At 44.0% G+C, this 27,863-nt stretch overlaps 3 protein-coding genes across 3 annotated transcripts in view; 1 reads left to right on the top strand and 2 right to left on the bottom strand.

The window, feature by feature from the left end:
• Positions 1 to 149: 149 nt before the first annotated feature.
• LOC149276759 (putative sodium-coupled neutral amino acid transporter 6) lies at positions 150 to 20,565 on the bottom strand. The gene is made up of 16 exons (XM_089503348.1): positions 20,423 to 20,565; positions 17,991 to 18,185; positions 16,655 to 16,728; positions 16,328 to 16,380; positions 14,119 to 14,158; positions 8,718 to 8,796; positions 8,367 to 8,449; positions 8,027 to 8,085; positions 5,429 to 5,494; positions 4,713 to 4,763; positions 2,971 to 3,050; positions 2,773 to 2,873; positions 2,242 to 2,366; positions 1,987 to 2,131; positions 1,636 to 1,730; positions 150 to 215 (listed from the first exon to the last, which is right to left on the bottom strand). Exons 1-16 carry the CDS (start codon positions 20,563 to 20,565, stop codon positions 150 to 152), a joined length of 1,455 nt encoding a protein of 484 aa, XP_089359474.1.
• A 506-nt stretch (positions 20,566 to 21,071) lies between these two features.
• LOC149276758 (tRNA (guanine(37)-N(1))-methyltransferase-like) lies at positions 21,072 to 23,696 on the top strand. Its single transcript, XM_089503347.1, has 4 exons — positions 21,072 to 21,756; positions 22,489 to 22,613; positions 22,837 to 23,488; positions 23,647 to 23,696. Exons 1-4 carry the CDS (start codon positions 21,072 to 21,074, stop codon positions 23,694 to 23,696), a joined length of 1,512 nt encoding a protein of 503 aa, XP_089359473.1.
• A 1,069-nt stretch (positions 23,697 to 24,765) lies between these two features.
• Positions 24,766 to 27,863, bottom strand: part of LOC149276757 (CDK-activating kinase assembly factor MAT1) — a 43,171-nt gene continuing 40,073 nt past the window's right edge. Inside the window, exon 8 of the mRNA XM_089503346.1 lies at positions 24,766 to 24,886. Within this exon, the coding sequence (XP_089359472.1) occupies positions 24,766 to 24,886 (121 nt within the window). The remainder of the gene's footprint in view (positions 24,887 to 27,863) is intronic.

The following is a 27,863-nucleotide window of genomic DNA, read 5'->3' as shown; positions in this document are numbered from 1 at the left end:
TTTTCCTCCCCAGAAGATCCAGCGTTGGGCGAGGATGACGAACTAATTCTGAACCCGCGCCCCCAGTAACCGGATCCCCCTAAGCTGTAAATCCTCGCACATTCTGTTCAAACTCCGGGCGAGATCCTCTCATTCATTGTAAGCCCAATTCACGGGTAATTAGCGTTTAAACTGCAGCCACCGATACAAACGCCGAGGAGGAGCAGCCCACAGGCCTGGGAACAGAAAACAAACAGAAATTAGTGCTTTGGGGAAGGAATCGATTTACACGGCGGGAGAAAAGACCTTCAGTCCGCAGCCGCTCAGGAGGAAGAAAGACTCATTGTCCGCTCACAAAAGCAGAACCTGCGCGATTACCGTAACACGCCGAACCAGGGGACGGCGTTACGCAAGAACACGTTCCGGAGCATTCCACGCAGGTACACGGCGACCCCCTAAAAACGGGCGTCCCACAAATAAATATATCCTTCTCCTTCAGCAACCCCCCCCCTCCCAGCGCTGTATACAGTAATATAACCCCCCCAGCGCTGTATACAGTAATATAACCCCCCCAGCGCTGTATACAGTAATATAACCCCCAGCGCTGTATACAGTAATATAACCCCCCCTCCCCCAGCACTGGCAGAAGGTCCAGTTGAGTACTTAAGACTAAGCCTTTCTATTTTTCCCCACTGGCAGTATGATAAGGAGTCGGGGGGGTTAGCAGATCAGAAACGTAAAAAATTAAATTAAAATAAATGTAAAAATTATTTCTGTATCCGATACAAAAACAATACTGTGAGTTTAATCAATACAGCGTAAACGCTCCTATTTGTTAGATTTTTGTAATGAAAGAGCTTGGTTTTCCTGCTGTGAAGGTTGTGGGCACTCATCTTAATCTCCGCGTATTATTTCTTTTATATGCCAGTTATAAAACATGTGATTTATTTATAGTGCCAACGATTCCCGCAGCGCTTCTTACAGTCCCTACACTCAAAGGATCCGACAAAAACTACAGCTGACCGACTGAGACGAGCCGATACATTGGGTAAAGAGGGCTTGGCACGCAAGCTTACAATCTAGAGGGAATGTTTACTACGTTTTCAAAAGCTGCTACACGAGTAACCAATTGGAAGAGAGGACAGGTGCATGCCGGGATACAGAGGTTTATTTTGGTGCCAGACTCTTGGGCTCTCCGCCAGCCCAATTAGAAACATGTGTCTTTCTGTTGATTGAAATCTACTATTCTAACTTTGCAAAGAGTTACTGTGCCAGCACTGAGAGGGTTAAAATCTTTTCGCTTGACTGCGTGTACATATATATATGTGTATCACGTATGTGCGATATGTATCATTGGATCTTGTATGGACAAATAATAAACAAACAAACATAACCAATATTCAGAGGCTTCTGGTTCGTTTTTGTTTGTTTAGTTGGGAGTCCCATCTTGCTTTCCAAAATTTGTATAAATGCCCAAATTAGGCAAAATGTGTTGAAAATAAAGTTTATACTACACTCAATACCCAAGCCTGTTATACAAGGGAGGGGGGGGTCCTCCCTGGCGTTATATAATTCGGCTACGTTTACAGGTTTAATATTTAATGTGCAGGCCGGAAGTCGAAATGCAGATACGACAGCGGCGCGGATATTACGTACCCCTAATTTTTGAGGCGAGGAACAGGCTTCTCTGCCGATCTTGGCATAAAACAGTCCGGGGAAGATAAATAATAAGCAGGTTGAGGTGGTGGATCCTGCGCAGGGAAAATAAAACATTTAGGGTCTTCAGAGAAAGCAGCGGCCCCCCGATACTCGCCATACATCTCCCCTGCATGTGGGCTCGTCACGGCTGGCCCAGGGCAAAACATATGGGGTGCAGGGTTTGGGGTAATACCCCTTGTTTGCCCAAGAGACAGCCGTGCAGAATTTATTGGCGTTAACCCCTTCCTTCCCTTGGGTTCAGGCTCCATAAAAACCAGCGATCCTTGAACAGAGAAAGAAAACACTTACCAACTACCCCAAAGACATTCCTGATGTCCGGAACATATATCGCGAGAAGCACGATCGTGACATTAAGTGCTAAGGTCACCAGAGCGTGACGAACGTATGAAAAAGGTCGGCCGGAGAAAAACATCATCATAACAGCTTTCCTCGCCTAAAATTGGAAGAAGAAGAAAAACTATATATATAATAATAATAGGCGTTCTCGTATTACACCGTCATTATTCCCAACAAAGCGGTCGGCTTACAGATTTTCTACCTTACGGGAAAATGTATCAGCGGCACGGTCAGGAGGACGGAGAGGAGAATGAAGAGCCGGACCGTGCCGATGAGGGTATCGTCGGGGAGGAATCGGCTGTATCCCTGGAGTAACTCCGAATCCACCTTATCTGGAATAGATCAGTGGAAGTTTGGAAACATTCTGAATAAAGGTCCAGAAGGTCAGATGTGTAACTAGAACGCCAAACCTTTATTCTTTTATATATGGTCCTATAGACTAGAACGTGTAATGAGAGCTTATGGCACAGTAAGACTGGTGGCCAAGACAACATCGATTTGGTGCCCCCCACCCCCCCCCCCCCCCCCCGGGATCAAATCAGGGGCCGCAAGTACCAAACCAAAATAAAAGGCAGTGGACCCCAAATCTTCAACCCGTGGGGATGACGGACCATCTATATCCCACTAACCATATCTAATGGGGGGATAACCTTCCAAATAACAAGGAGAAAGTAATAAGGGCACACGGCGCGTGATAATACGGCAAAGAATAACGGAAATATAAAACTCCGTACTCACCAAAGAACGTGAGATATCCAAACAAAGCAGAGATAAAATAGATGATAAAGCTCAGCGCTATCCCCAGATTGGCGACATTCTGCATGCGGCTCTTGGAAGGACTGGAAAAATAAAAAAAATTAAGAAACCAATGATTTACCGCGGTCACGCGAGAAAACATCACAGACGCCACGGAGCGCTGGCCGATTCGCCGCTTACCGTTTCAGCTCACAGTAAATGGGCAGAACCGATGTGTGGCAGAGAAACGAGAACGACATAGTAGGCAAAGCAAAGGCGCTCTAAAAAACAATAATAATAATAAAAATAAATTATAATAATAATAATACAAATAATGGAATAAAATAAATGAGGTCCTTGTTAAGTTAATTATAGAAATCTGTTACATTTTCTGGGTCGATCCATAATTTGTGGCAGAATAAAAAAATGATCCTTTTTGTTTTGTTTTGGGTTTTTTCCCCAGTAATTCGCTGCCATTTGTTACCCATCGGTGACGTTTCCGGTTGATCTATCGATCAGCTTGGAAATCTCACACTGGCACAAGGTAGAGATCCACTTAAGTGTTTAACGAAGGATCGGTTTAGGTTTCTTTAAAGTCGAGAACCTTATTCAGAAACGTATAGCAGAGAGCTGTAGCCGCTTTTACGATCAAAGCGTGGAGATATTATTATTGTTGTTGCTATTATTGTTTAAATCATAATAATAATAATAAATACCAATAATACTAATTTAATAATAATATTTATAAACTATATCAATAAATAAATAAAAACAATTATAATAATCAATAATAATAAATACCAATAATATCTATATTATTAATAAATAAATCAATAGCAACCAATAATACTATTAATAACGATAATATTTATAAAATGTGTTAAATAATAATAATTATGCAATACTAGAAAATACAAAACTGTAAAAGTTAACTACCCAAAAACAGTGTTTAGGTGTAAAATACACAATAAATAACTATCTTTGTTACAAAATTGTATTATATTGGATAATATTAAGATTTAAGAGAAGAAGAAAAAAAAAAGGCAAACCAGAAGAGTAAACGATGTTTACGCCCCGGGCTCTATTATTACTACTTCTAGGTAGCCGTAGCCCAGATTATACTCAAACGGAACCACTTCACGCTGTTTTCTTAGTAACCCAACTCTATCGCCAAAGACCGCAGTTAAATGGAGCTTGACGAGAACAAGAATACTTGGATTACATCTTTTTTGACGGTCCCCGTTTTTAAATCCCCCCCCCCCCCCCCCCCCCGCCAGTCAGCCTTAGTGAAACACAACGCTCCCCGGGGTCCTATTATCCCCTCCGGACGGTGCCAGCGTTTGAAGTGCGTTGAGATCAGAGGGGTCTCTCCGCGCGGCGACGGACAATCGGGGACGTCAGCCAAGGCCTCTTAACGTGATAAATGACGCGATCGACTTTCAGCGTTTACCTCTCTCTACGCTGCCGACATCGAGCCGGTAAGAGTTTGTTATTACAGCGCCGACAAAAATAATTGCAAAGACACCCCCTTTCCTTCCCCCGACGCCCCCCTTTCCACCCCCTGTTGCCCCTCTTTTCTAGGAGGTCAGAATGTTTGCTGGGTATGAGGGTATCGCAGGGTTCTACAAGCCCTGATAATGTGTATAGAAACAGCAGGAAATAAAACCCATTATTCTTCTAAATGCCCCACTGAGTTACACCAATAACCCCGCCTCCAGCCACACCTCTAACCACACCCCCTAAAAGAAACATGCCCCTTTCGGGTCATTTTATAGGTTGCGTGCGCACGGGATAGACCCAAGGTGGGCAAATTCAGACGACGACGGCGACGACTCGGTCACTTTTACGTCAGACAGTAAACTAAAATATTACTTACAAAACCAATTCTTTACTAAATCCTAATAAAAGCGAGACAGAAAATAGTCATCGGGAACAAAACTCACCTCTTTCGAAAGCTCAAAAAGTTTCGCTTTACACTCTGAGCTGTTGGAGTCCTGAAGGAAAAAAAATAAAAATAAAATAAAAATTAACCCAAAAAAAATATTCCGTCGAGACGTAACGGTAAATGTATAGTATTATTATCTTATTTAGCTCTTTATATACAATAGTAGAGTTCCAAAGCTATTTGGAAAGCAGTCTGGCTGTGATAGGTAATAGGTGAGTGGCGCTCTGATGTCATATCATGCTCCGCCCCCTTTTGGTCATCAGTTTTTAAGATCCTTTAAGGCTTAGGCTTATTGCGGTGATCCTCATCATCATATTATAATTGTTCTTTTCTGATACTTTAAGGCTGATTGCCCAATTATTCTGCATGATACAAAACGAACAGCCAATCAGGGTGGGCCACTGCGTAAACGAGGAGAGATAAGCGACGTTCCTTCTCACCAAGTATGAGGTCAGGGTTGGTTCAAGCTGCGCAACCAGGGGGCTCGCTCACCTCTACTTTGGGTCTTATGAGTGTCGGCACGTACCTACTCTGGCCCGCCGCAGCAAATCGAGGAGGAAAAACAGAAGGGGGGGGGGGTATAGAAAAAATAGACCTCAGTCCTTTTATAAAACAATATATGAGGTCGACCAATAAGGAATCCGGCCCTGAAGACGCGCATTTGGACCTCTCTCACACTCACACCTTATTTTTAACCCCCAAACCCCCCGTTACCTGGAAGTATTCCACTGTGCGGTTCAGCGGCAGCGGGCAGGGGATGGACCATTTCTTAATCACAATCTGAAGACATAAAACAGAATAAAGTTATTATTTATGTGTTTTTTTGTTTTTTTTTAAAATAAAGACGCAATATTAATCTGCACCGATATTTGTTTCTACTAATCCGCGTGAATTTAAAGAAGAATTTCGTGGATTTTCTGCGAGGATGAAAGTTAAAAAAAAACAAAAAAAAAAACGACTCAACGGTAGATCCGCTCAGTATACAAAAAAAAACAAAAAAAAAAAAAAAGGGGAATATTAGCTTTCAAAAAATAAATGTTATGTTTCTTTGTGAGGCTAACGAAAGGTCAGATCGTTAATGTGCCCAGAAGCTGATTAAGTGACACCGGAACCATGTGACCCCAATTTATCAAATACAAGGTCAACATTTTGTCCCAAATGCTGAAGAAGACCAATGATCTATTATGGATCCACAGCAAGGGGGAGAAAAAAAAAAAAAAAAAAAAAAAAAAAAAAACATATAAATCAGGTTTTTGTTGCATCGAGCGCGATGTTTCCGTAAAAAACACGCAACGTAAAAACCTGGCCCCGGCTGCACGGAATACCCCGCCCAGCGTACGGCCTGTAAGATTCGGGGGGGGGAATCATATAAAAAGCTGATTCACAAATTCATTTTTTATTTTTTTTTTATAAAGAAAATGAGTTTTGCTTATTTTATAGTAAAAAAAAAAAAAAAAAAAAAAAACTAGCAAAAGTTTTTCACTTATGTTTCTAACAGCACCCGTTATTCACAGAGGTTCAAACGATGTAACATAGTAACATAGTAACATAGTTCATAAGGTTGAAAAAAGACCAAAGTCCATCAAGTTCAACCTATATACATATTGTGTCCCTACTGTGTTGATCCAGAGGAAGGCAAAAAACCCTTATGAAGCAGATGCCAATTGCCCCATACCAGGGGGAAAATTCCTTCCCGACTCCCAATATGGCAATCAGAATAAATCCCTGGATCAACGTTCTGTCCCTATTAATCTAATATCTATAACTGGTAATATTATTGCTTTCAAGAAACACGTCCAGGCTCCTTTTGAACTCTTTTATTGAGTTTACCATTACCACTTCCTCTGGCTAGAGAGTTCCATAATCTCACCGCTCTTACTGTAAAGAACCCCCGTCTGTGCTGGTGTAGAAACCTTCTTTCCTCCAGCCGTAGAGGATGTCCCCTTGTTATAGATACAGTCCTGGGTATAAATAGGTCCTGGGAGTGATCTCTGTACTGCCCCCTTATATATTTATACATAGTTATTAAATCCCCCCTAAGCCGTCTTTTTTCCAAACTAAATAACCCCAATTCTGATAATCTTTCTGGGTACTGTAGTCCTCCCATTCCCCTTATTACTCTGTAGAATTCTCTAAAAAAACATTAAAAAACCCACAAAAAATATAATAAAATTCTAAACGTTTTGGGCTTTGTAGAGTTCAGATGCTTAAGCAGCGATTCAAAGCGCCCCCGCCGTGGGACTTGTATTTTTTTTCCTTCTTCCTATGTTTTTGACCCCGTTCCTTATAAAACCGCCCCATCCTTCCTTCCTATTGGCTGAATAATATACAAGTTTGGCTGCTCCGGTAAGTGGCTCCCCTTGGAGTAGAGACGGAGGGGGGGGGGGCGGCTGTGTACTCAGGAACCAATAAATTAAAAACAGGACATGCTTTGGAAAACTGCCTCCGCTGCAGCTCTCTACAGAAGGCTGAAAAGCAAAAGGGGTCTCATAAAAAGCCAGTTTACGGGGTGAAAAAGTAACCGAGCCGGAAGAGCCGGGAAAAAAACCCGCCAGATACTGGGGTATTAATACAGAGAGACCTCCTAAAACCAGAGAGAGCAGGGGAGAGATTTATCCATTAGGGGCTCGTTCACCTCAAAGGGGGCTCTTTGCTGCCGCCCACTGGCTGCCTCGGCAAGCAATCGCTGCTGAGAATTCTTGGGGGAGGCGGGAAGCTGCAGCTCTGCAGCTGCATCCTTTCCCTTCGGGAAGCACAACCTCCTAGGGGGAATCCCTGGAACGCCGGATTTGACCCAAAATTAAAGGGGTGATTTGGTCTGAAAACAGCCCCCCCTCCCGAAAAAAAAAATTTCAGTTCCCAAAAGACCCTAAAGAAGAGACTTGCTGAGCGGCTACTTACTTTACTCGGCATCAAGGGGCAGAAAGAGAGATGGGCGGGGGGGGGGGGGGCAGAGAGAAAAGAGGAAAAAAAACAGAAAATAAAAAGAATAAGGATAGAGAAAAAAGGAACCTGCTGGCAGATCGGCCCCATTCGGCCCCCGTCTAGTCGCCCGTTTCTCCTGCTGTAAAGACTCAAACCTTAATCAGTCGTTGGTCTCGTCTTAGATTCAGGAGCCGTACGTCTATCCCATGCATGTTTAAATCCCCTCACTGTATTACGCTCTACCACTTCTGCTGGAAGGCTGCTCCACTTATCCACCACCCTTTCAGTAAAGTAAAACGTCCTTTCTTACATCTAAGCCTCCAACCCTTTAGTTTTAGGGAGTGAAAGAATCTGACCGTATAAGATGATTTTTTTTTTGGAACTCACCACAGCAGCAAAGTAGAGCAGAAAGAAAAAGGACAAACCGCTGGTGTAGCCGAGAAAGCCTGGAAAATAAAAAGCAATTTACACGCAACCCGATCCGAGCGCACAGCACCGAGTACACATTTTATTTTGCCGTGACTGGTGTGTGTGTGGCTCTCGGGGTAGGAGGTTCCCCCCTCGCGCATGTCGCAGACCTGCTTTACCACTAACAGTTCCCCTTAAATAAAACCCGTCCTTTAATGTTACTTTACTGCAACAGACGACACATTACTGCACCCCAGCCCCCCCACGCTTTTACCCCCGCCGTCCATAACCACCCCATCCTTACAAAATGGGACGTTACCTATTTTGGGAAGGAGGGCCAGAGGGAGCACGACGCACACCGATGTGATTACCAGCAAGATCCTTCCGTCAAGATACCAAGACCTGCAAGGCCAAAAACACTTTACTGAGAGATACGTGGAACAGCCTCCCAGCAGAAGTGGTAGAGGGTAATACAGTGTTAAACATGCATGGGATAGACATACGGCTCCTGAATCTAAGACGAGACCAACGACTGATTAAGGTTTGAGTCGTTACAGCAGGAGAAACGGGCAGACTAGACGGGGGCCGAACGGTCAGGGGAGAGCAGGCAGAATATTAAAGGAAAGCTGGACGGATCTGGGACAGATATTACAGCAACGTCCCCACTCACCCGCCGTGGTCTCCCGAGAGGAAGCCGGCCACCGCGGCTGGCAGCTCCGACTTGATGATGAACAGATAGGACGACATCGCTGAAAAAAATTAAATAAATAAGTATTTTAATGCTACAAATGCATCCAAGATAGATTGTAAGCTCACAGGACCAGCTTGGCCAACCTAGTCTGTCCATTTTTCCTGCTTAAAATCAGGAGCCGTATGCCTATCCCATGCATGTTTGAATCCCCTTGCTGTATTACCCTCTACCACTTCTGCTGGGAGGCTGTTCCACTTATCTACCACCCTCTCAGTAAAAGTCTACTATCCGTACATCACATGGTCTGGTCACACGTTCATCGGTTTACAGACCTGTTCTAAAGGTCAGTCTTACGTAACCAGCTTTGAATAAGGCGTCTTCGGAAAGGTGTTCCGCCGCCCCGCAGAGAAAGCCGAAGGAACCTGTAATTCTCTCCGCTTTCTGGTGATGAAGCAATGAATGGCATTTTGTGCGGGACGGGTATAATTCTGATGTTCGGCCCTCTTTGTCCCCTGCCGGGTCATTTAATTATCACGTTCTCTCGCACCAATTCACTTAATTACAGGGTGTCGGGACTTGGTGATTGTGAGACATCCTCGGGGAGCGGCCGACACGGAGCGAGACGATCAAAGGGTCAGGAGTCACGGTACAAACAATAATTTAACATGAAAGGGGGTCTCCCGGGGGGGGGGGGGGGGGAATAACCTTTTAACCTATACCTGTGTGTCGTCTGCCTCTACGGGCCATGAAACAGAATATGACGATTAAAGAGAATCTTAAAGAGAATTTTTTTTTTTTTAAACATTACTAAGAGGGTGGGAGATAAAGAGGATCAGCCTCCCAGCAGAGGTGGTAAATACCGATACTGATACTTAGTGTTTATCGCCAGAAGTATTCTGTAAATGGACATAAATCCAGCGTTCTAATGCGGTTCGGCGTTCCAATTAGCTTCAAAACATATAAAAAAATAAACAGGGGAAATAATAAATAAAAATGAATAAAAACAAATAAATAAAAAGGCACAAAAAAGAAAACCTAACGCCGGCCGTTTCTGAAAAAATAAAATTAAAATAAATATATAAAAAAAAAAAAAAAAAAGGCGTATTTACAGTAAATTAAAAGGCAATCAGACTTTCAGCACCCGGAGGAGGGGGTCGGCAACTACTTAAAGGATTAATTAGCCATCACTAAGCAAACACGAGCCCTACGGGAGGAAGCCGGGTGTTTACCTTCCAGCCCGCGCTGCTTTCATTTATTTAATACGCGCTGGCAGGGGGCAGGGGGTGTGCCGAGTGATGGGCCTTATTGTCACCGCGCAGGTAACCGACCCCTTTAATACATCAGGCGCGGGGAAGGTCACCGTCTACCGGAAACGGCCGCTTTAAGGAAAGAAAAGCTTTTCTTTCATGTCGTAAAACAAAGTTTTACGTTCATTTTTTGTATATTTATTATATTTATTTCGTGGCTACTAAATTCCTGATGGATACCAGAATTGCCAGCAGACCTCTTCTCGTGAACGGCGAACACCCATGAAAAGTGTCCCCTCTTCCAAAAATAAATAAATATATATAATTTTACACATTTAGGGAAAATGATTGTTTTTTTTTGGTTTTCCATAAAATAAGAAATTGCCTTAAAATTAGGACCGGGGGGAGGGGGGGGGGGGGAATCCGTCGACATGCCAGTAGCTGTGCTCTAATAATTTACCTGCGGCCATCTAAATTTTCTTCTTGGCTCCTATAATTATTAGTCTAAAAGAAAATCCACTCTGTGCGGAGTAACAGCTCACGTAAAGAGTGTTAAGAAGAGCTACGTCTAAATTTGTAAGGTTTTACTTGTTTGCCACGGACTATTTAAAAGCCAAACACATAAAAACAATTAAGTAAAAAAAATAAAAAGTATTTTGAGATGGAGCCCGGGTCGGAGAGTTCCTCCAAGCACGGACAGCCCTGGTTTCATACGGGGAGTCTTTGTGATGAGGCTTCAATAGAAAGGACCGCGGCCCTGGTGGCTCGACCAACTATGGTCTGATCGACCGACAAGTCCGACCCGCTCCTTGGCCGTAATGGCGCCCGTAGACTGACAGCTGGACGCGTGGGGTTTGGTAGTTACAGGGGTTACACAGAATTTGGCGGCAGATAAGAAGCATTCGGCCCGTCTAGTCCGACGCTTTTAATTACCGGATGCCGCCTCGGCAGGAGAAGCCGACTCTCGAGTGAAGTCAACGGGGCTGAAATACTCCATCTCAAGGCTTGGAGTAAACACTCCAGGCTTTGATGGTACCTTATCAGATGGCACATCTAGTTTGAAGACTACCAGCCCAACACCACAACCTCAACTCTTGGGCAGTTTCCTTCTCGGGCCGCCTCGGCTGGAAAACAATTCCCAGCATCACCGACCCCCTCTGTGACAGAGTATTTCTGTAGGTACCCTTTAATACCACCTCCAGAGGTTTTTCTTTCACATTGTCCGCATCACAAGGTCTATCTATCAAACGACCCGATATTCTCGGGACGCCGCGGCATCCAAAGTAAGCAGAACACAAGCTAGACGGGGTCCCCGGCAGCCATATGGCTCGGTTTAGCCGTCGGCCGGCAGATGGTGGTGTAGCTGCACACGTACAAGAAGAAAAAAATAAATAAAATAATCAGCAGATTGTCTCGGCTCGGTGACACTCCAACCCCACCAGGCTTTCAGCGGAGGCTCAAGTGCATTTCCAAAGCAAAGTGTCAAGTTTCTTCAGCCTGGGTCTCGTTATCCGAAACTGAAACAATATGGCCAGGCTCAATTCTGGAGAATGCACACGAAAAAAAAAAAGAACTTAGAAGCGTGCAAATTGGGGGGGGGGAATGACAGCAGTATTGTCTGGTCTCTCGTTTTTTCTTTGGAATTTCTTCAATCGGGTTTAGAATTTTGTTGGTTTTCTACTAAGTGTCATTTTTTTTTTTTTTGTACGACCAAATAGTACGTAGAACAAAAAGAGATATATCGACGACATATAAGGACCAATTGCCTCGTATCCGCTGTCCTGGGAGTATATCAACCAACATTATTCCGGATTTTATTCCCAACAAGGATTCTTCAACAATCCCACTATATCAGCCCAAACTTCTAAGAAACAACGAGAAATGCTTTGGTTTCACAAATGATCCATATGAAGATTGTAGCATCTATGCTTATTACTTGAAACGTGGGAGACAGAGGGAAATAAGGAGATCCAAAAGAAGAATATAAGAGGAAGAGATGAAGAAAGATATAAATGGAAAGAAAGAGAGAGAGAGAGGATGGGTGAAGGAGAAAGTGGAGAGGTAAGGGGAGGGAGGAAGAACTGGGGAGAGGGTCAGAAGGAGAGAGATGCTAAAAATACCCGGTGACTAATGTGCTTCGTAAATGTCATCTGATACATTCTGCAACAGTAACCGGAGACAGCGAGTGGACGGTGACAGCCACCAACGGTAATATAACCACAGACAGAGGCAAGCAGTGCCACCGGACAGCTACACACACTCTCAGATACCGTCCACCCCTCCACACTTACCCCCCCCCCCACATACCGACATCCTAAAGCCACCATCTTTCTATCCCACGGGCAGACACCGGCCAGCGGGCTATCTGGCCAAGTAATCCGGCGGCGAGGTGAGAGGGTATTAAGAAATGGCTCACCAAGGCAGTTAAATACCCCATTTGAAAGTCAACAATACACAAAGCATATCTGGTCTCACGTAGGGATACCTTTTTAGTAGACCAGTCCTTATGATGATGTAGAAGTCCAACAAAAGCTTTCATGACCTCTGATGTCATCGTTTCAGCTCCGATACTATTGATTCTCTCTGCATTCTCCCTTTCAAACCCCCTCTCTGAATTTAAAGGGTTCCACATCAGAACCCTGCGATATTACCCAATTACCATAACACCGCGGACCCTGATCTCGCCTGAGATACCAGACTACGACGGAATAATCTCCTTTCACCGCATTTTAGCCACATCTACCCCCCACGTCTCCATCTTTCATCACCCACTTGTCTCTCCTTTTGAACTTCTCTATCTTTCACCACCTTGGTCATCCGATCTCCTTTTTTTCCCCTTCCATCCTTCCTTCGATTTAGCGAATACGTTAATCAAGTCACATATTTCTTTGATATTCTTTACGCTTTATTGAAGTAAAAATAACGCGGTTACATTATGTTGATATTTTGTTCTCTTGTTTAGATTTAGTCAGTTTAAAGATTATTGAAAAGTCTCCTAAAAAATATTTTTTGGTCGATTTTAAATTGAAATTGAGGGAAAGTGTTCTAAAAAGTTTTGTTGTTATTTTATTAAAAAGGTAGTTTAACCCCTTAAGGACAATGGGCAGTCCCTAAACCCATTGAAAACTATGCATTTTAAGCCCGTACATGTACGGCCTTTGTCATTAAGGGGTTAAGAATAAAGTGACTTTCTTCCCTCCCTGATTTTAGAAAGTCCTTTCGGTGCATTGATGGGTAAAAGACGGTCGGAGTCGGTTTAGGGTGTCAAAAAAAAGAGACAGGAGTTGGAGAGACGTGATGGAAACGAGACGGCCGGAGAGAAGGGAGAGAGGCAGAGGCTGGTGGTCGGATTAAGGAGCAGCGGTCTGGTGGCACTGGTTGGGGGTAATAAGAGGAGGTCACCGGCCAGTAGGGGCATGAAGGGGCAGAGAAGGGAAGCGTAAAGGGACTGTATGAAAAAGATGATGCATCTGCAGAATCCATTAAATCTCCGGCTTTCTCTGGGCTTTGACATTATACCTGGATTACCGCGAACGCCCCAAACCCTCTAATAACCCACTTCTCGAATGCCGTAACGTTACTTAAGCCGCCACAGGAATGTCTCTCCGTCCATTTTTTTTTCAGGAAATCTATTGAATTATACATTATACTTATGGCGGGGATAGACGGGATGAAGGAAGGAGTCGTTGCGGTCGTCCACATAGCGAGCGCAGGAAAGGGGGAGAGGGGGCCTTGTGTTCGCCAGTCAACAACTAACGTTCTCGGGTTTCTCGCGTGATGGGGGTCACACGGAGAGCAAAAAAAAAAAAAAAAGACACATTCAGGCAAATTCAGAGCGCAAGGTGTTAATTAGGTGCTAGCACGTTTTGCGAGGAAACACCATTAACCTTGTGCTGTTAATGCGAGATGCTTCTGAATGACAGGTGACTTCCACGCAAATAAAAAGGACGACAACCCAACGGGGTTTCAGATAAAGAAAGAAATAAATAAACAACAAGAATAGCAAAAAATAAATAAATTCATATCAAATAAATGTCATTCATATTTTTGTTGGGAACACTTAATTGCCATGTGACACACAAGCAGGCAGCGATAGGCCGATGTAGTAAACACGTAAAAATGGCGGGTCTTACCTCCGAGGTTCTGAATGAGGATCGTACAAGCCACGAGGACCTAAAACATAAAACAATAATGATCATCACACAAACACGGAAAAACAACAACAATGCGCACCTGGCAGAAACGATGGAAAAAACATTAATCGGGTTATTTTCTGTTCCGAGCTCCGGCTGTTTTTTTTTTTTTTTTTCCTTACTTTAAAAACCAAAAGTATTTCCAAAACGGTCAGCGCGCAAATGACTTTGGCTAACGTTACCCCCGTCTGCATAACGGATTAGGTTTAAGTTTTGTATCCAAAAGCCCTAATTATATATTAACGTTCCAGAATCCCTGCACCATTATTCGTTCATCGGTTCCGGAGCATGAACTTTACCAGAAAACGTGTGCTTTTTTTGGATTTTTCTTCTATCCTGATTAGGGCTGCAACTAACGATTATTTTAATAATCGATTAGTTGGCCGATTATTTTTTCGATTAATCGATTAATCGGATAAAAAAAAACAATATGCAAATTTTTTGTTTATTTAAAATTTAATGAACTGGATGTTAAAAAACAACTTAAAATTTACATTAACATTCTTATTTTGTTATGATGTAATAAAAAAACAATATGTTCAAAGTACAAAAACCCAAACACAATATTTATGAAACAAAATAACCCCAAACATTCTGAAAAGAGGTGGACTATTACTGTTCAAGAAACTTTGCCCCAGCCCTGGCACTTTGCACCCAGCACTTTGCACCCAGCACTTTGCACCCAGCACTTTGCACCCAGCACCCAGCCCTGGCACTTTGCACCCGGCACTTTGCACCCAGCCCTGGCACTTTGCACCCAGCCCTGGCACTTTGCACCCAGCCCTGGCACTTTGCACCCAGCACTTTGCACCCGGCACTTTGCCCCAGCCCTGGCACTTTGCACCCAGAACTTTGCACCCTGGCACTTTGCACCCAGCCCTGGCACTTTGCACCCAGCACTTTGCACTGTGCCCCTGCACCCAGTCTCCAACTCTGCCCTGCACCCAGCCCTGCCCCCACATTCTGCCCTGCCCCCACACTCACACCCTGCACCCACTCTGCCCTGCACCCACACTCACACCCTGCACCCACTCTGCCCTGCACCCACACTCACACCCTGCACCCACTCTGCCCTGCACCCACACTCACACCCTGCACCCACTCTGCCCTGCACCCAGTCTCCAACTCTGCCCTGCACCCAGTCTCCAACTCTGCCCTGCACCCAGTCTCCTGCCCTGCCCCCACACTCACACCCTGGCCTGCCCCCCCACCCCCACTCTGCCCTGCATCCCCTGAAACCCCACCCCCACCCCCGCGAACCGCTCTGTGCGAACGGAGCCACACGCAACTAAAAGAAGGCGGAGAGTGCAGCGGAAGCGGGGAACGCTCGCAGAGGTAAGTAAAAGGAGCCGAGTGCTCCAACAACGAATCGATCACTCGATTAATCGATAACGGAAATCGTCGACAACGATTTCCGTTATCGATTTTATCGATTTTATCGATTCGTTGTTTCAGCCCTAATCCTGATCCTCAGTTCCAAAAGTCCGCCGAGCCATGAGTTCCCAACTCGATGGCCTTAAAAGTTTTGATGAAGTTGCATTCTTCATGCCAGACTCTATGGTTCTAGGCAAATGACCCAACTAGAAATACCTATTATTGTTTTGTGAGTCGCCATTTATGAGTGGTTATTTTGTGAGGGCCACTTAAGACCTTCAGATGTGGTCACCGGCACCGCTCTACGTTCATTGCTCACTCACGTGGCTCCCGGTCGGTGACAGAGCAGGGTACAACATCCATTATTTCTATAATTTAACGTAACAAAAATATATATAAATGGGGACCTCAGCTCGTAGGTCCGATGCTGTAGATAATGCAGATCATTACCCAACGCGATCCACCCAAAAACCCTGGAAATCTCCAAGGGGTGTTTGTCCCGACCCTGGTCTAGTAGGGTCAGAGTATGGTTGATTTTTTTTATTCTGTCTGTCAAGACCACCAATAACTCGGGGCATAAATACAGGAATTAAGTTACTCCTTAACCCCTTAAGGACAATGGGCGGTCCCTAAACCCATTGGAAACAATGCATTTTGAGGCCGTACATGTACAGGCTTTGTCATTGAGGGGTTACATTTTGGAAATGTTTCTTAGAATGTCCACGTGCTGCGTTTTAATTGCTTCACATGCGATCTAAACAGGACCCAGCGTTACCTTTCCAGGCGATCCAAACGCAGACAGGCCAAGGTCTTCGTAGGATGAAACAGCTGCGGACAAAGAAACACGAGAGAAATGAGAATTTTGCCCTTTTTTGAGGATTTAGACCGCCTTTGATCCCAGCATCAGGACGAACTCAAAGCATTTAACCTGAACGGAGGGAACCATTTAAATGACCACAGAGATCTAGTTCGATGTCATCGGTGAAACAAAGTTATTTACAGCCTCCGCCACTTTGCTTGATAGCATCGTATGGCAGAAAACAAATATCCTGGGTAAAACTCATACGGTTTAGCGTCGTGTCTGACAATGCCGGTAACGTACCTGTCTGAATGCACATACGAAGCAGTAAGTGAATGGAAAACGCTGCTAGTAGGGCGACCGTCAGCAGCAGGATGCTAAAGGGTTAAAACATAAAGAAGGTTACTGGGACTTGAAAGGCCAGGTTAGACACCAGAGGCAGCTGGCCGGTGCGTAACCTGTGCTTGTGAAACTGCAGCTCCCATCATGCTCAGCAGGCACTTGGGAAGAGTCATTTATTTGCCGGCTTGGTCTGATTCGGGGGGGGGGGGGTAAGCGCCTGGTCAGCATTCCTTGCAAAAAAACGCAAGAAAGGACAGCTAGCAGCGCGTGATGCTAATCCATCAGCGAAGACAAACCGCTGACTCGGCTCTTCCTCCAAAGCCGCAAACCGAAGCAGGAGCAGCTCGCCCGTGACTCTTCCAAAGTCCTTCGACGTAACGCTCTCATGTGATGAGCCCACGGATTCTCAACTTTGCTCATCCAAATAATGAGATCGAGTTACTGTTTTGTTATCTGCTCCAGGGAGATACCGCATTTGCTCGATTATAAGACAAGGGTTTTTTTTTCAGATAAAATCATTCAGATCCGCGCACAGCGAACTAAACCTAGGGGCTCGTCTCTCACCGACGCTCTCTCGCACTCTCTCTCAGTGTCTCTCTATCCATGTACTTTGTACGATTGGAGGCCCAATCAATACCGCAGACGGATTCGCGGAGAAGGAGAGGTGCAGAAACGCTTCTCTTTCTCCCCAAATCCACCTCCATTATGTTGGCCTCTTGGAGCACTTCGGCAAATGGGCGGGGCCACAGAGTGCACCAAGGGACAGCCTTTACCCCAGTCCTCCAATCAGGAGTCAACTTTTGGGGGGTCCATTACAATCGGGGTCATATTATAATCGAGCAAATCCGGTACATATACTTTGCGCTGGCTGGTCTGTGTTCTTATTCCCCTCTTTAGATTGTAAGCTCCATGGGGCGGGTATCTCCTTTCTCATATCATTTAACCCTATTGGTCCCACTGCAGTAAGACAAGCACTGAGTATACCTGTCATCACCTATAGATACATTTCTAAACAGTATAATGCAAAGAGTGGCTGTAGTACCGTCCAATCCTTATGTTTTTTGGCACAGCCAATGGAATATCTTTATTGTGTACTATACCATTTCACACATTTAACCATTTAGGGGCACAGACATTCCAATAAAAAGAAACCTTTGCAACGAAAGCAATTACAATGTAACAACTGTTACGGTATTCCGGTCTCTATACCTCTGGGCTCTGCTAGACGGAAGCCGACCAGACCTTCTGACCATGATCTACTAAGTGCGGCTCAGGAAACATTTCTTTCTATACGTACCTGAAGCCGATGACCCCGGTGCTGGCCATTGCGTACGATAAACCTAAAATGCCACTTCCCATTATGGCGCTCATCAGATTAAACACAGATAATCCAAACGATGTCCCCGATGAGGTCCGTCTCTGTAAAACATTGAATGGGGTGAAAAAACAAGCAACTTGGCATGCACTCGAGTCTTTACATGTCATGGGAGAACTAAAATGTATCATTGATGCAAAGAGTGAATATTTCCACATCAGTCCCCGAGATCAGACCCTCTGCCTAATATAGGGGGGTCCTCCAGCAGGTTTCTTTGAATTGTTTAGGCGTTCACTGGCTTGTTGACTGGAATGTATCTGCAGTCTCAGAATTAAAGGATTACACATTCTGTAGTATAAGCGTGATATACTGTCCTCATTGAAGAAATAGCAAAAGAGTATTTTTTTTTAACCGTCTATACATGGTTACATCGTGTGCCATTATTAATGATTCTATAGGGCAGTGATGGCGAACCCGTGGCACGCGTGCCGCTGTTGGCACGCCGAGCCGTCTCTGTGGGCACGCCGTGACTACAGTAATATACTATAGTCACGGCGTCCCCCGGACTACATCTCCCACAGTTCTCAGTGCTGAGCGCCGGGCGACTGGATATGACGCTTATATCCAGCCCCGGCGCCCAGCATAAACAGCTGTGCGCGGCTGCACTGCACAGTTAGAACGGAAGAAGCAGAAAGGAAAAAGCAGAAAGGAGGAAAAGGAAGCAGAAAGGAGGAAAAGGAAGCAGAAAGGAGGAAGAAAAAGCAGAAAGGATTAAGAAAAGGTAAGATTTGTGGAGAACCAAGGTGGGTGGGTGGTTGATTATTGGGGGGGTCTGATGTGGAGAACGAAGGTGGGTTAGGGGGGTCTGATGTGGAGAATGAAGGTGGGTGGGGGCATCTGATGTGGAGAATGAAGGTGGGTTAGGGGGGTCTGATGTGGAGAATGAAGGTGGGTTAGGGGGGTCTGATGTGGAGAATGAAGGTGGGTTAGGGGGGTCTGATGTGGAGAATGAAGGTGGGTGGGAGGGGGTCTGATGTGGAGAACAAAGGTTGTGGGGGGGTCTGATGTGGAGAACAAAGGTGGGTTGGGGGGGGTCTGATGTGGAGAATGAAGGTGGGTGGGGGGGTCTGATGGTGGAGAATGATGTGTGTGCATATACATATGGTAAGGCATATGTATGGGCACTTGGGCAGGCATATGTGTGTGTATAGGGCAGCTGTGTATATGTGCGTGTATGTGCATACGTTTATGGGCAGTGTATATGTGCCCACAAAAGGTGTCTTTAAAAAAATACATGCACGTGTACAGTTGTTTTTTTTTGTTTTTTTTCAATACAAAAAATGTTTAATGGAAAGCTCTGTTATTGTGTTTTTCTTTTTAAACAAAAGCTGTTAATTAGTTTGAAAAACTGTACGAATTGTTTTTTCTAAACTAAAACCTCGTTATTCAGGTTTAATGGCAGTGTTGGCACTTTGAAAAAAATAAGTCGTTTTGGTTTGCAGTTTGGGCACTTGGGCTCAAAAAGGTTTGCCATCACTGCTATAGGGGTCTGTAGGTATGTATACGACGCAGCTATGCATATAGCTGTAAATAACTCTTTCTGTGATTCTAGTGTTGGGTTGTACTTTGCTCTTCCGCCCTTAGGCTCGGTGACAATACGATGATGCCCGATGATTAACGCTTTCATGCCTAAATATTTAAGTGTATCGTCACAGAGGGGTAATTATCAGCGGGGAATATAGTTACAGTCAGAAGTGTAATTAATGCATAGCATTGCGGTAAGGCATGCAGTTATTTAGGTGTCATCTGTAGCATGTACACGTGAAGAATGAACGGTATGAATAGGTATTCACAAACAAACACACACATATATATATATATATTTATCCTAAAAAGACGGAGTCATCTCTCTGGTTGCTATAGTGATAACACTACTAGTTCATCATAATTATCTTTTTATAGTGTTCTGTACAGTTTTTGACAGCCTTGCACAGTGCAAGATGAAATACCAATTTAAAGAGGGAAAAAAAACACAGGCTCAAAAATTTAATTGGTAATAAATCTGGTGATCCCTGGAAGACCCCTTAAGGTAAAGAAAGCCACAGGTTTGGGAAACTAAACATAAACACCCATTCTCAATAAGGTAACTACAATATAATAATAAATAGTCACACTGGTCATATAATAATATTCACAAAAAAAATCATAATAAATAATCATAACAATAAAGTATTTACAAATAATCATAATAATAATGAATAATAACAACAACCATAGTAACAACTTACATTCTCAAGCAGGGGGGCAGACTCATCTTGCCCATGCTCTGCATTAATACTGCTTTGCCCTGGCTGCATGTTGGGGCAGATACGTCCTGATACTCCCGGGTCTCACAGTGCCCACATACCCTTTACCCTGGCAGCTCAGGCTGGATATTGCCTCTCAGCTTCCTGTTTCCATGCCCTGCACGTGACGCTTCATGGCGTAGAGCGATGACGTACGCCGCTGGCTTCTCTGCCCACAGTCGGCCGCCTGATGACGTAGCGCCGCCGAGCATGGCGCATTGACAGCATGAGGTGAGCTCCTGTGCGCAGCCGGTACGGTCAGTATGAAGCTTCTGTTTGTTCACCTGTACAAAGCACCCCGGGGCAACAGAGCCAGGGCAGTTACGTTTAATTGCACCGGGGTCTCGGTAACTTTATGTATCGGTGGCCGAAACACCTGCCCCTCATCATAAACACTCCTTACCCCAGCACTGCATGGGTTAATAACCCCAGGGGGGGGCAGATAGATCAGCCAGCAGCCTCCTTAATTATTTAGAATAATGTCTTAAATGTGTGGGAATTACTTAAATAAAACTGATGGGATTAATGGGGTTATGGTGCAAAGTGGTTGCTATGGTGACTGCATGGATTTTTTGCGGTTATTTTATTTTTAGTATAAGTGTTAGACATTTTTTCCTTTTAAGCATTAAAGTTTTAATAATTTGAATTCTTAGTTTGGTCTTTTTAGGGTTACAGTAGCCCAGGAGCCAAGTAAATGTATACGGAGTGATAAAAACCGATGGAAGAAGCGAGAGCACTAAATCATTATTTATTTTGCAGATTTCCAAGACGGTTTTACTCTTTGGAGCGTCTTCTGAGCCAACGCGTTCCGTCCGCCCCTCTGTACGAGACGCCTCTGAAGTCTCTCCGTCAATGCTTGGCTCGTAGACTTGCGCCTCAGCCGTTCCTCTTCAAGCCAGGTGGTTTCTCTACCATGACCAAAATGCAAGACGGCGAAGACGGGTTGGAACTCTACGCCCCTAATCCGGGCGTGCGCGGCATGACGTGCCTGGACCGCGAAGCCTTCAATAAAACAATAAACGTCCCCGCGATTAAAGTGAGGAAGGAGGTAATAAATCCGCTGATGAAGTCTCTCAAACCCAGACTGATCCAGCGACCGAACATGAAGAGGGTGGTTGAGGACCCAGCGGACGACGTGAACAAGCTGGTCCTTTTGGACCCCTTTAAAGTAACGTCGGAAGAGTCGTTTGAAGAACGCGACCGCTTGCTCTTTGAAAAGTTTGACGTCGGCCTCCGGCTTACTCGCTACGATCTGCAGCTCGCGTACGAAAACTTTAAATGCGATGAGATCTTGCGGGCGGTTTTGCCTAAAGGTCAGGACGTCACGTCGGGCTTCAGCAGGGTTGGCCACATCGCGCACATGAATTTGCGGGAGCACCAGCTTCCCTACAAGAATTTGATTGGTATGTCGAGGCGTCACAAGCCACGGATCACAACAATGCCTTCCTTTTAAATACTGTATTTACTTGATTATAAGACCGCTGGAGCGCTCATTCTCGCGCTCATTCTCGCGCTCATTCTCGCGCTCATTCTCGCGCTCTCTCTGTTAAAAGTCTCCCTACCTTCTCTGCCAACTCCTCGTTTTTCGCAGCTCCGCTTCTTCTCTTGCCTCTTCTGTCTGTCTTTGCTCTGGTATCAGTTCCGCAAAAGGGTGGAGCCTCAATGCGCACCCTCTTCCCCCCCAATTGGAGGGACGGGGGAGAGGCTGTCCCCGTGGTGCGCCCCGTGGCTCTGACCTTTTGCAGAAATCTTCCAAAAGTACAGAAAATTGCAGACAGGCTAACGGAGAGAAAGAGACGTGCGGCGGATTTGAGGTCTGAATAAAAGGCGATCTTGATTATAAGAAGAAAAAAAACCTAGTCTTATAATTGAACCAATACAGCAGCATTGTGTTTTATTCAATCCTGATGAGATTAATGATAAACTCGTTACACCCCCCCTCCACCCGCATTATAGTAGATATTTAAATTAAATTAGTATTCATTTATTAGTATTTTATAATTTATTTTTTTAAATATTTTTGCCTTAAACAAAGTAGTTTTTATTTGTCTTGGCTTCATTAGAGTAACAATAATAATTAAAAAAGCCATGTATTAAAGAGAAATCAATGTGATGTTTTCTGTGTCTTCTTGTAGGACAAGTAATACTGGACAAAAACCCCGGGATTACCTCCGTCGTGAACAAAACCAGCACCATTGACTCAACCTACCGAAATTTCCAAATGGAAGTGCTGGCCGGAGAAGAGAACATGATAACCAAGGTACCGGATTATGATGTCATTATGATGTTGTTTATCTCCAGAAGTTTCAGTTTTTGGATGCATCACATGACTTACAGCATATAACTATACCCATATGTCTTAACTCATGTTCCTTTATATTGTGAATTTTAATTTCTTTCATCTATGACATCATCTAAAACATTCCATGTTTTATTTTCTTTAACCAGAAGCTGTCTTTTTTTTTTTTTTTTTGTTCTTTTAGGTTAAAGAAAATTACATCACTTATGAATTCGATTTTTCCAAAGTCTACTGGAACCCACGTCTCTCCACGGAGCACGAACGTATCATCCAGTCTCTGAAGGCCGGAGACGTTCTCTTTGACGTTTTCGCCGGCGTTGGACCCTTCGCCGTCCCCTCGGCCAGGAAGAATTGCGTTGTTTTCGCCAACGACTTGAATCCGGAATCCTATAAGTGGTTGGTGCACAACTGCAAACTGAACAAGGTGGACAAAAAAATCCAGGCGTTCAATAAAGACGGCCGAGAGTTTATCAAGACGACGGTGAAGGCGGAATTACCAAAGTACATGAAACTGCTTTCCAATGAAAGAAAGCACAGCCTCCACATCGTCATGAATTTGCCGGCCTTAGCTATAGAGTTTCTTGACGCCTTTAAACATTTACTTGGCGAAGAGCCGTGCGACAATCCGATGTTGCCGACCGTGCATTGCTACGGGTTCTCCAAAGACGACAACCCTGAGAAAGACATTAAAGAGAGAGTGGAGTCCGTCTTGGGGAGCGAGTTAGACGACTGTAGCGTGCATCCGGTGAGGAACGTCGCGCCAAACAAAGAGATGATGTGCATAAGTTTCCAGCTGCCCGCTAAGGTTTTATTTGAGAAACAGGCCGACACAGCTGGTGAGTCTAGATATTAAACACAAAGTAACTCGGGACGAACTTCTGTTAATGCCAACCATGCGTCGGCTTCACGCCGTACTTCCACGTCGTAAAGTCATCAGCCGCTCGTCTATTGTGTCTTAGATCTTTCTAACGTTTTCTCGTTGCTTTATTTTCAGATGAACCCGCATCGAAACGCTTGAAGACTGACGAGGCCACGGAAAACTAACGCCACAGCTGCTGCTGCATTTATTTTTAGTTCTATTCGTTTAATGTTCTGAACTGTATTTCGATTCTGTTCCGTACATTCCTTTTTAAATAAAATGTAAAAAAATTACAAAGAAAACGTGTCTCTAAAAATGACCTAGAAACATAGAATTTGACGGCAGATAACAACCATTTAGCGTATTTAGTCTGCTGTAAACCCCCCCCCCCCGATTAAAACCTTAATCAGTCCTTGGTCTCATCTTCTGCTGGGAAACTGTTCCACATATCTACCACCCTCTCAGTAAAGTAGAACCTACATTACATTTAAGCCTCTGACCCTCTAGCGTTCCGGCCTCGTGTTATAAACCCCTTTTTCGTATGTAAACGTCTCTCCCCTATACCCTCTTTCTCTTTGATCCTCCATGACGGACGTACTGAGTATCCCTTAGTCTCTCCTGATAATTTTACCCCCCAGCAATCTCTTCTCTCTAGATTAGGTGACAAGAGTAAGAAGTCGTGACGACAACGCTTTAAAAAATATAATTTTATTCAAAGTCACAATCCAGTGTTAATATGTTGTCATATATTTGGGCAGGTGAACGTTAAACATGCGTTCTACACTAATAATAATAAACACTTTGTTGCATAAACGTGATGTTCCGTTAAAGTAAAATAACACTACGGACGTGTCACAACACAATGGTTTGTACTCAAGCAGAACCCTGCGTTGTGTGACTAACGCATTACAAATATTTATTCACCAGATCCTCGTAGAAAAAAGAAAAAAAACCACAAACTAATAAAAGTTAAAAATAAACATTTACAGCTTCTTGGAGAAACCCAGATGATATAAATGGAATTATTCAGTTTCGCCATCAGACTTGCCTTGTTGTTTCAGTTGTTCACAGCGGTAACGTAGTCCCCGAAAAATATATTGGTTTTATGCACTTTCCCCCCCAAAAACACCCCTTTCCCTTCTTTTTTTTTTTTGCCTTTAAACACAGCTGTCATTATTAAAGTGGCCGTGGTGCAGATAATTTTGCCAGATTTGCTTGCGTTGGACGCTGGGTCCGTGCCAACGTCCGCTTGGGCTACTGCGGCTGCCAAAATAGGCCACTGAAGGCATCCTGCAGCGCCCGGTGACACGCGAGAGAGGAAGTATAGCCTCCAGCTACATCCTGCGAAGCGGTCGCTCGAACGTGGTTTAGGAATCTAGAACAAAGGCGGACATTGTTTTAGCCAAGAAACGTAGAAATTAAAACGTTAAATGATTTAGATGAATATCCAAACGAACGCAATCCAGACACCCAAGCGCAACTCGCGTTCTGTGGACATAATGTTCTAAAGCTTAGAGTAAAATGAAAAAACATTCTTAGAAAGTGGCTTTTTTTCACAGGGCCGATTATAGGGCTATTAGACCGCTGTTCTGCTTTGATTTTTCACATATCCGCAATGAAGACCCGGGGGAACGTTAAGCAGTTAACGCTGAGTTCGTAGAACAGGCTTTCGATGTGAAACTTTTTTCTTCTGGGGTGAAACCCAAGAAACATGAAACGCAAACATGAAACATGGCTGCTCGTACCATCATTACTTATAGCGAAATAAATGAAGTGTTAAACGTTTAGCTGGCGTGATATTCAACCTGTACATGTTTGGCCACCGTGGATGAAATCATGAAACCCTTTCCTGATCTCTTGGAAGGGACTTCTTACAGGCCTCGTTACAATGTAATAATGTTTTAACATGTAAAACGTGCGTGTGCAGCATTTCTGAAGAATTGTGAGATATTTGACAGACTCATTGGCTTCTCCCTCAGCAGGTCTATTCACTAAAGTGCAAGTGTATCTGAGCAGGGAAAAAAAATGGGAGCGCAGCTCACAAGTTCACTAAAGGCAACTCACTGTAGCAGTCATACAACATAAAAAATTGCATGCACGTGCATGCGGGGGACGGGAGTGCATGCGACTCATTTGCAAGTTGTCTGCGACTTTAAATGCAAGTTGGAACTTGATTTCCGAGTCCCTCCTGCTACATTAAAATGTATGAAAAAAGTAGAGTGAACTCGCACACCCTCACCTTTAACTCAGAAAACGTGTAACACTATGTGTGCTAAAAGCCCCTGCTTTGTGAGGTCACTCCACCAAGTTATCCCAGGTTTTCCTCAGAGCATCAAATAGATGCTCTGAGGATCCAAGAGACCCTGCACAGATCTCACTGCAACTCAGCCCCCACCTTAATTATTTGGATGTGATTTATCCCTTTAAATTATTCTCAAATTGTCCCTACGCAGCTCCAGGGCAATAGAAACGACATTTCCTTTATGACGCAGCAAACCTGATTTTTTTTTTTACCTTCTGGTGCAGACCACACGTAAACTGTATATTTTACTGTTCTAGACCTCATCTCAATAACGCCGGTTTCTGTAAACCCCGTAAACGCCACATAAATCCCTCGTAGAAGCCACATACACTGTCCTGATATGAACTCCTTTCACTGCCATCTTTTTCGGTAAACTTTTAACTTCCCAAACCTGAAGAATTAACAATTACGTTACATATGATATATTATATTAGGTATTAATGTGTGGGGGCAAAACAGGGGGTTAGGAACAAGAAAAGATGGAGAATGCTGGAACACAAGGCGATTCTGTTAGGTAGCCCCAGCTTGACCTCCCTCCGGGCACCCCGAACATTTCCTACGACACCTTGATTTCATTTGTTCACTTCCGTGACGCTCATTCCGCACACAGGGTTAAAAGTCTAATGGTTTGTTTGTAAACTTTAGCCAAATGGTATTACTTCCGAGGGGGGGGGGGGTTAAAAAAAGAAAGGAAACTTCAATTTTCTTGGGAAAATATGCATAGGTCACATAGGAACCTAAGAATGTCACTCCTCTGGTGGACAGCCGGTAAACGCCTAATGAGGAGCGAGGTCACCCATGTCAAGTGCCCAAGGCTGTCTAATTTTCAACTAAATCATTGCGTTTCCTAACAAATAATTGCATTTCAGAAACATCCTGATTCAGGAAAACACAAACAAGAGAAGGCACAGTCGAACTTCATTCACATCATATCAAACTTTCCTAGATATATTTTTGGGGGCGTCATTGGGGTTTGTTCACCGAAGGGGGAGTTTAGGGAGAAAATGCAATTTTACTCACCGTCTCCACTATGTATTATGAAGGGCCAACCCCAGTGAGCTTCACGTGCAAGAAGACATTGGCTGGCCATGCGTAATAGTCAATCGAACATCACTCCATTGATCGAATTATGCCATACACAGAGAAACTAGGTCAAAGGGCTGACCCTTTACGCATAATGAGTTACTGAGTTCAAACTGCAACTCTCCTGCAGCCACCCGCTTTAGTGAACAGAACCCCCAAACCTCTTACACAAGTCCTACACGATAAATAATGTGCCGCTACTAAATCATGATTCTCGACTCACTTGCGGAGATCACCAGCCGACAAAGTTCTAGGAAGAGACCCATTCTAAAAATACAAGTCACAGCCAACGTTTTGACACAGTATCGTCTTCACCAGGACTCACTACTACTGAAACTAACGAAACCTCACAAGGAACCACTATTATTATTTATATAAATCCTTTTTATACTGCAGTTTGTCGTTAGCTGTAAAGTTTAGTTGTCTTTATTTAAGTCTGTGATTGTTATATAGGAATATGAGGGCGCCATGTAAAAAACAATATAAAACAACAATAATAATAATAATAAATAATAATAATGGATATATTGGCAATAGTAGCCATGATGGAAGTCCATGAACATCTTACGTGGAATGTTTATTTACCCCAACCAAGGTTGTTTACAAAAGAGTAAAGAAAATAACGCAATTTCAAAATTATAAAAAGCATAGGTTTTACGTCTAAAAATAAATAATTTTTAGTAAGTCTGGTATACAGCACTAAAACACATGTTTCGTAGGCAGTTCGAAATCATCTAAAACGTTAGGGCCTCGCAGATCACCAGGTCGACGGTAAATCTCGCATACTTCACATGCGCGGACATATAAATTACAAGCTTTTCTCTGTTTATTCATATGATTTGAATTGATTTTAGCAATCATGTGCTTCTTTGGGCTGCTTCCTTCCTCATTACTCCTGCAATCATACCGGTATAAATTAGGATCAGATTAGGATCATATGCGCCATTAAGTGGTTTATACAATGGTT

This window comes from Sceloporus occidentalis, unplaced genomic scaffold, assembly GCF_023333645.1.
Source record: "Sceloporus occidentalis isolate IW3139 unplaced genomic scaffold, rSceOcc1.0.p SCAF_226, whole genome shotgun sequence".
NCBI lineage: Eukaryota > Metazoa > Chordata > Lepidosauria > Squamata > Phrynosomatidae > Sceloporus > Sceloporus occidentalis.
Note: the sequence above shows the minus strand (reverse complement) of the source record. Positions and strands in the feature narration are given on the sequence as shown.

Bases quoted from the DNA above. Each gene is read 5' to 3' on its own strand.
- LOC149276759 (XM_089503348.1), bottom strand. From the start codon at position 20,565: ATGCTCGGCGGCGCTACGTCATCAGGCGGCCGACTGTGGGCAGAGAAG. The intron at 8,086-8,366 runs GTAACGTCCCAT...TTTATTTTCCAG, and splicing joins GGCCCTCCTTCCCAAAATAG to GCTTTCTCGGCTACACCAGC. The intron at 3,051-4,712 runs GTGAGTTTTGTT...ATTGTTTTTTAG, and splicing joins TTTTTGAGCTTTCGAAAGAG to AGCGCCTTTGCTTTGCCTAC.
- LOC149276758 (XM_089503347.1), top strand. From the start codon at position 21,072: ATGGAAGAAGCGAGAGCACTAAATCATTATTTATTTTGCAGATTTCCA. The intron at 21,757-22,488 runs GTATGTCGAGGC...GTCTTCTTGTAG, and splicing joins TCCCTACAAGAATTTGATTG to GACAAGTAATACTGGACAAA. The intron at 22,614-22,836 runs GTACCGGATTAT...TTGTTCTTTTAG, and splicing joins AAGAGAACATGATAACCAAG to GTTAAAGAAAATTACATCAC.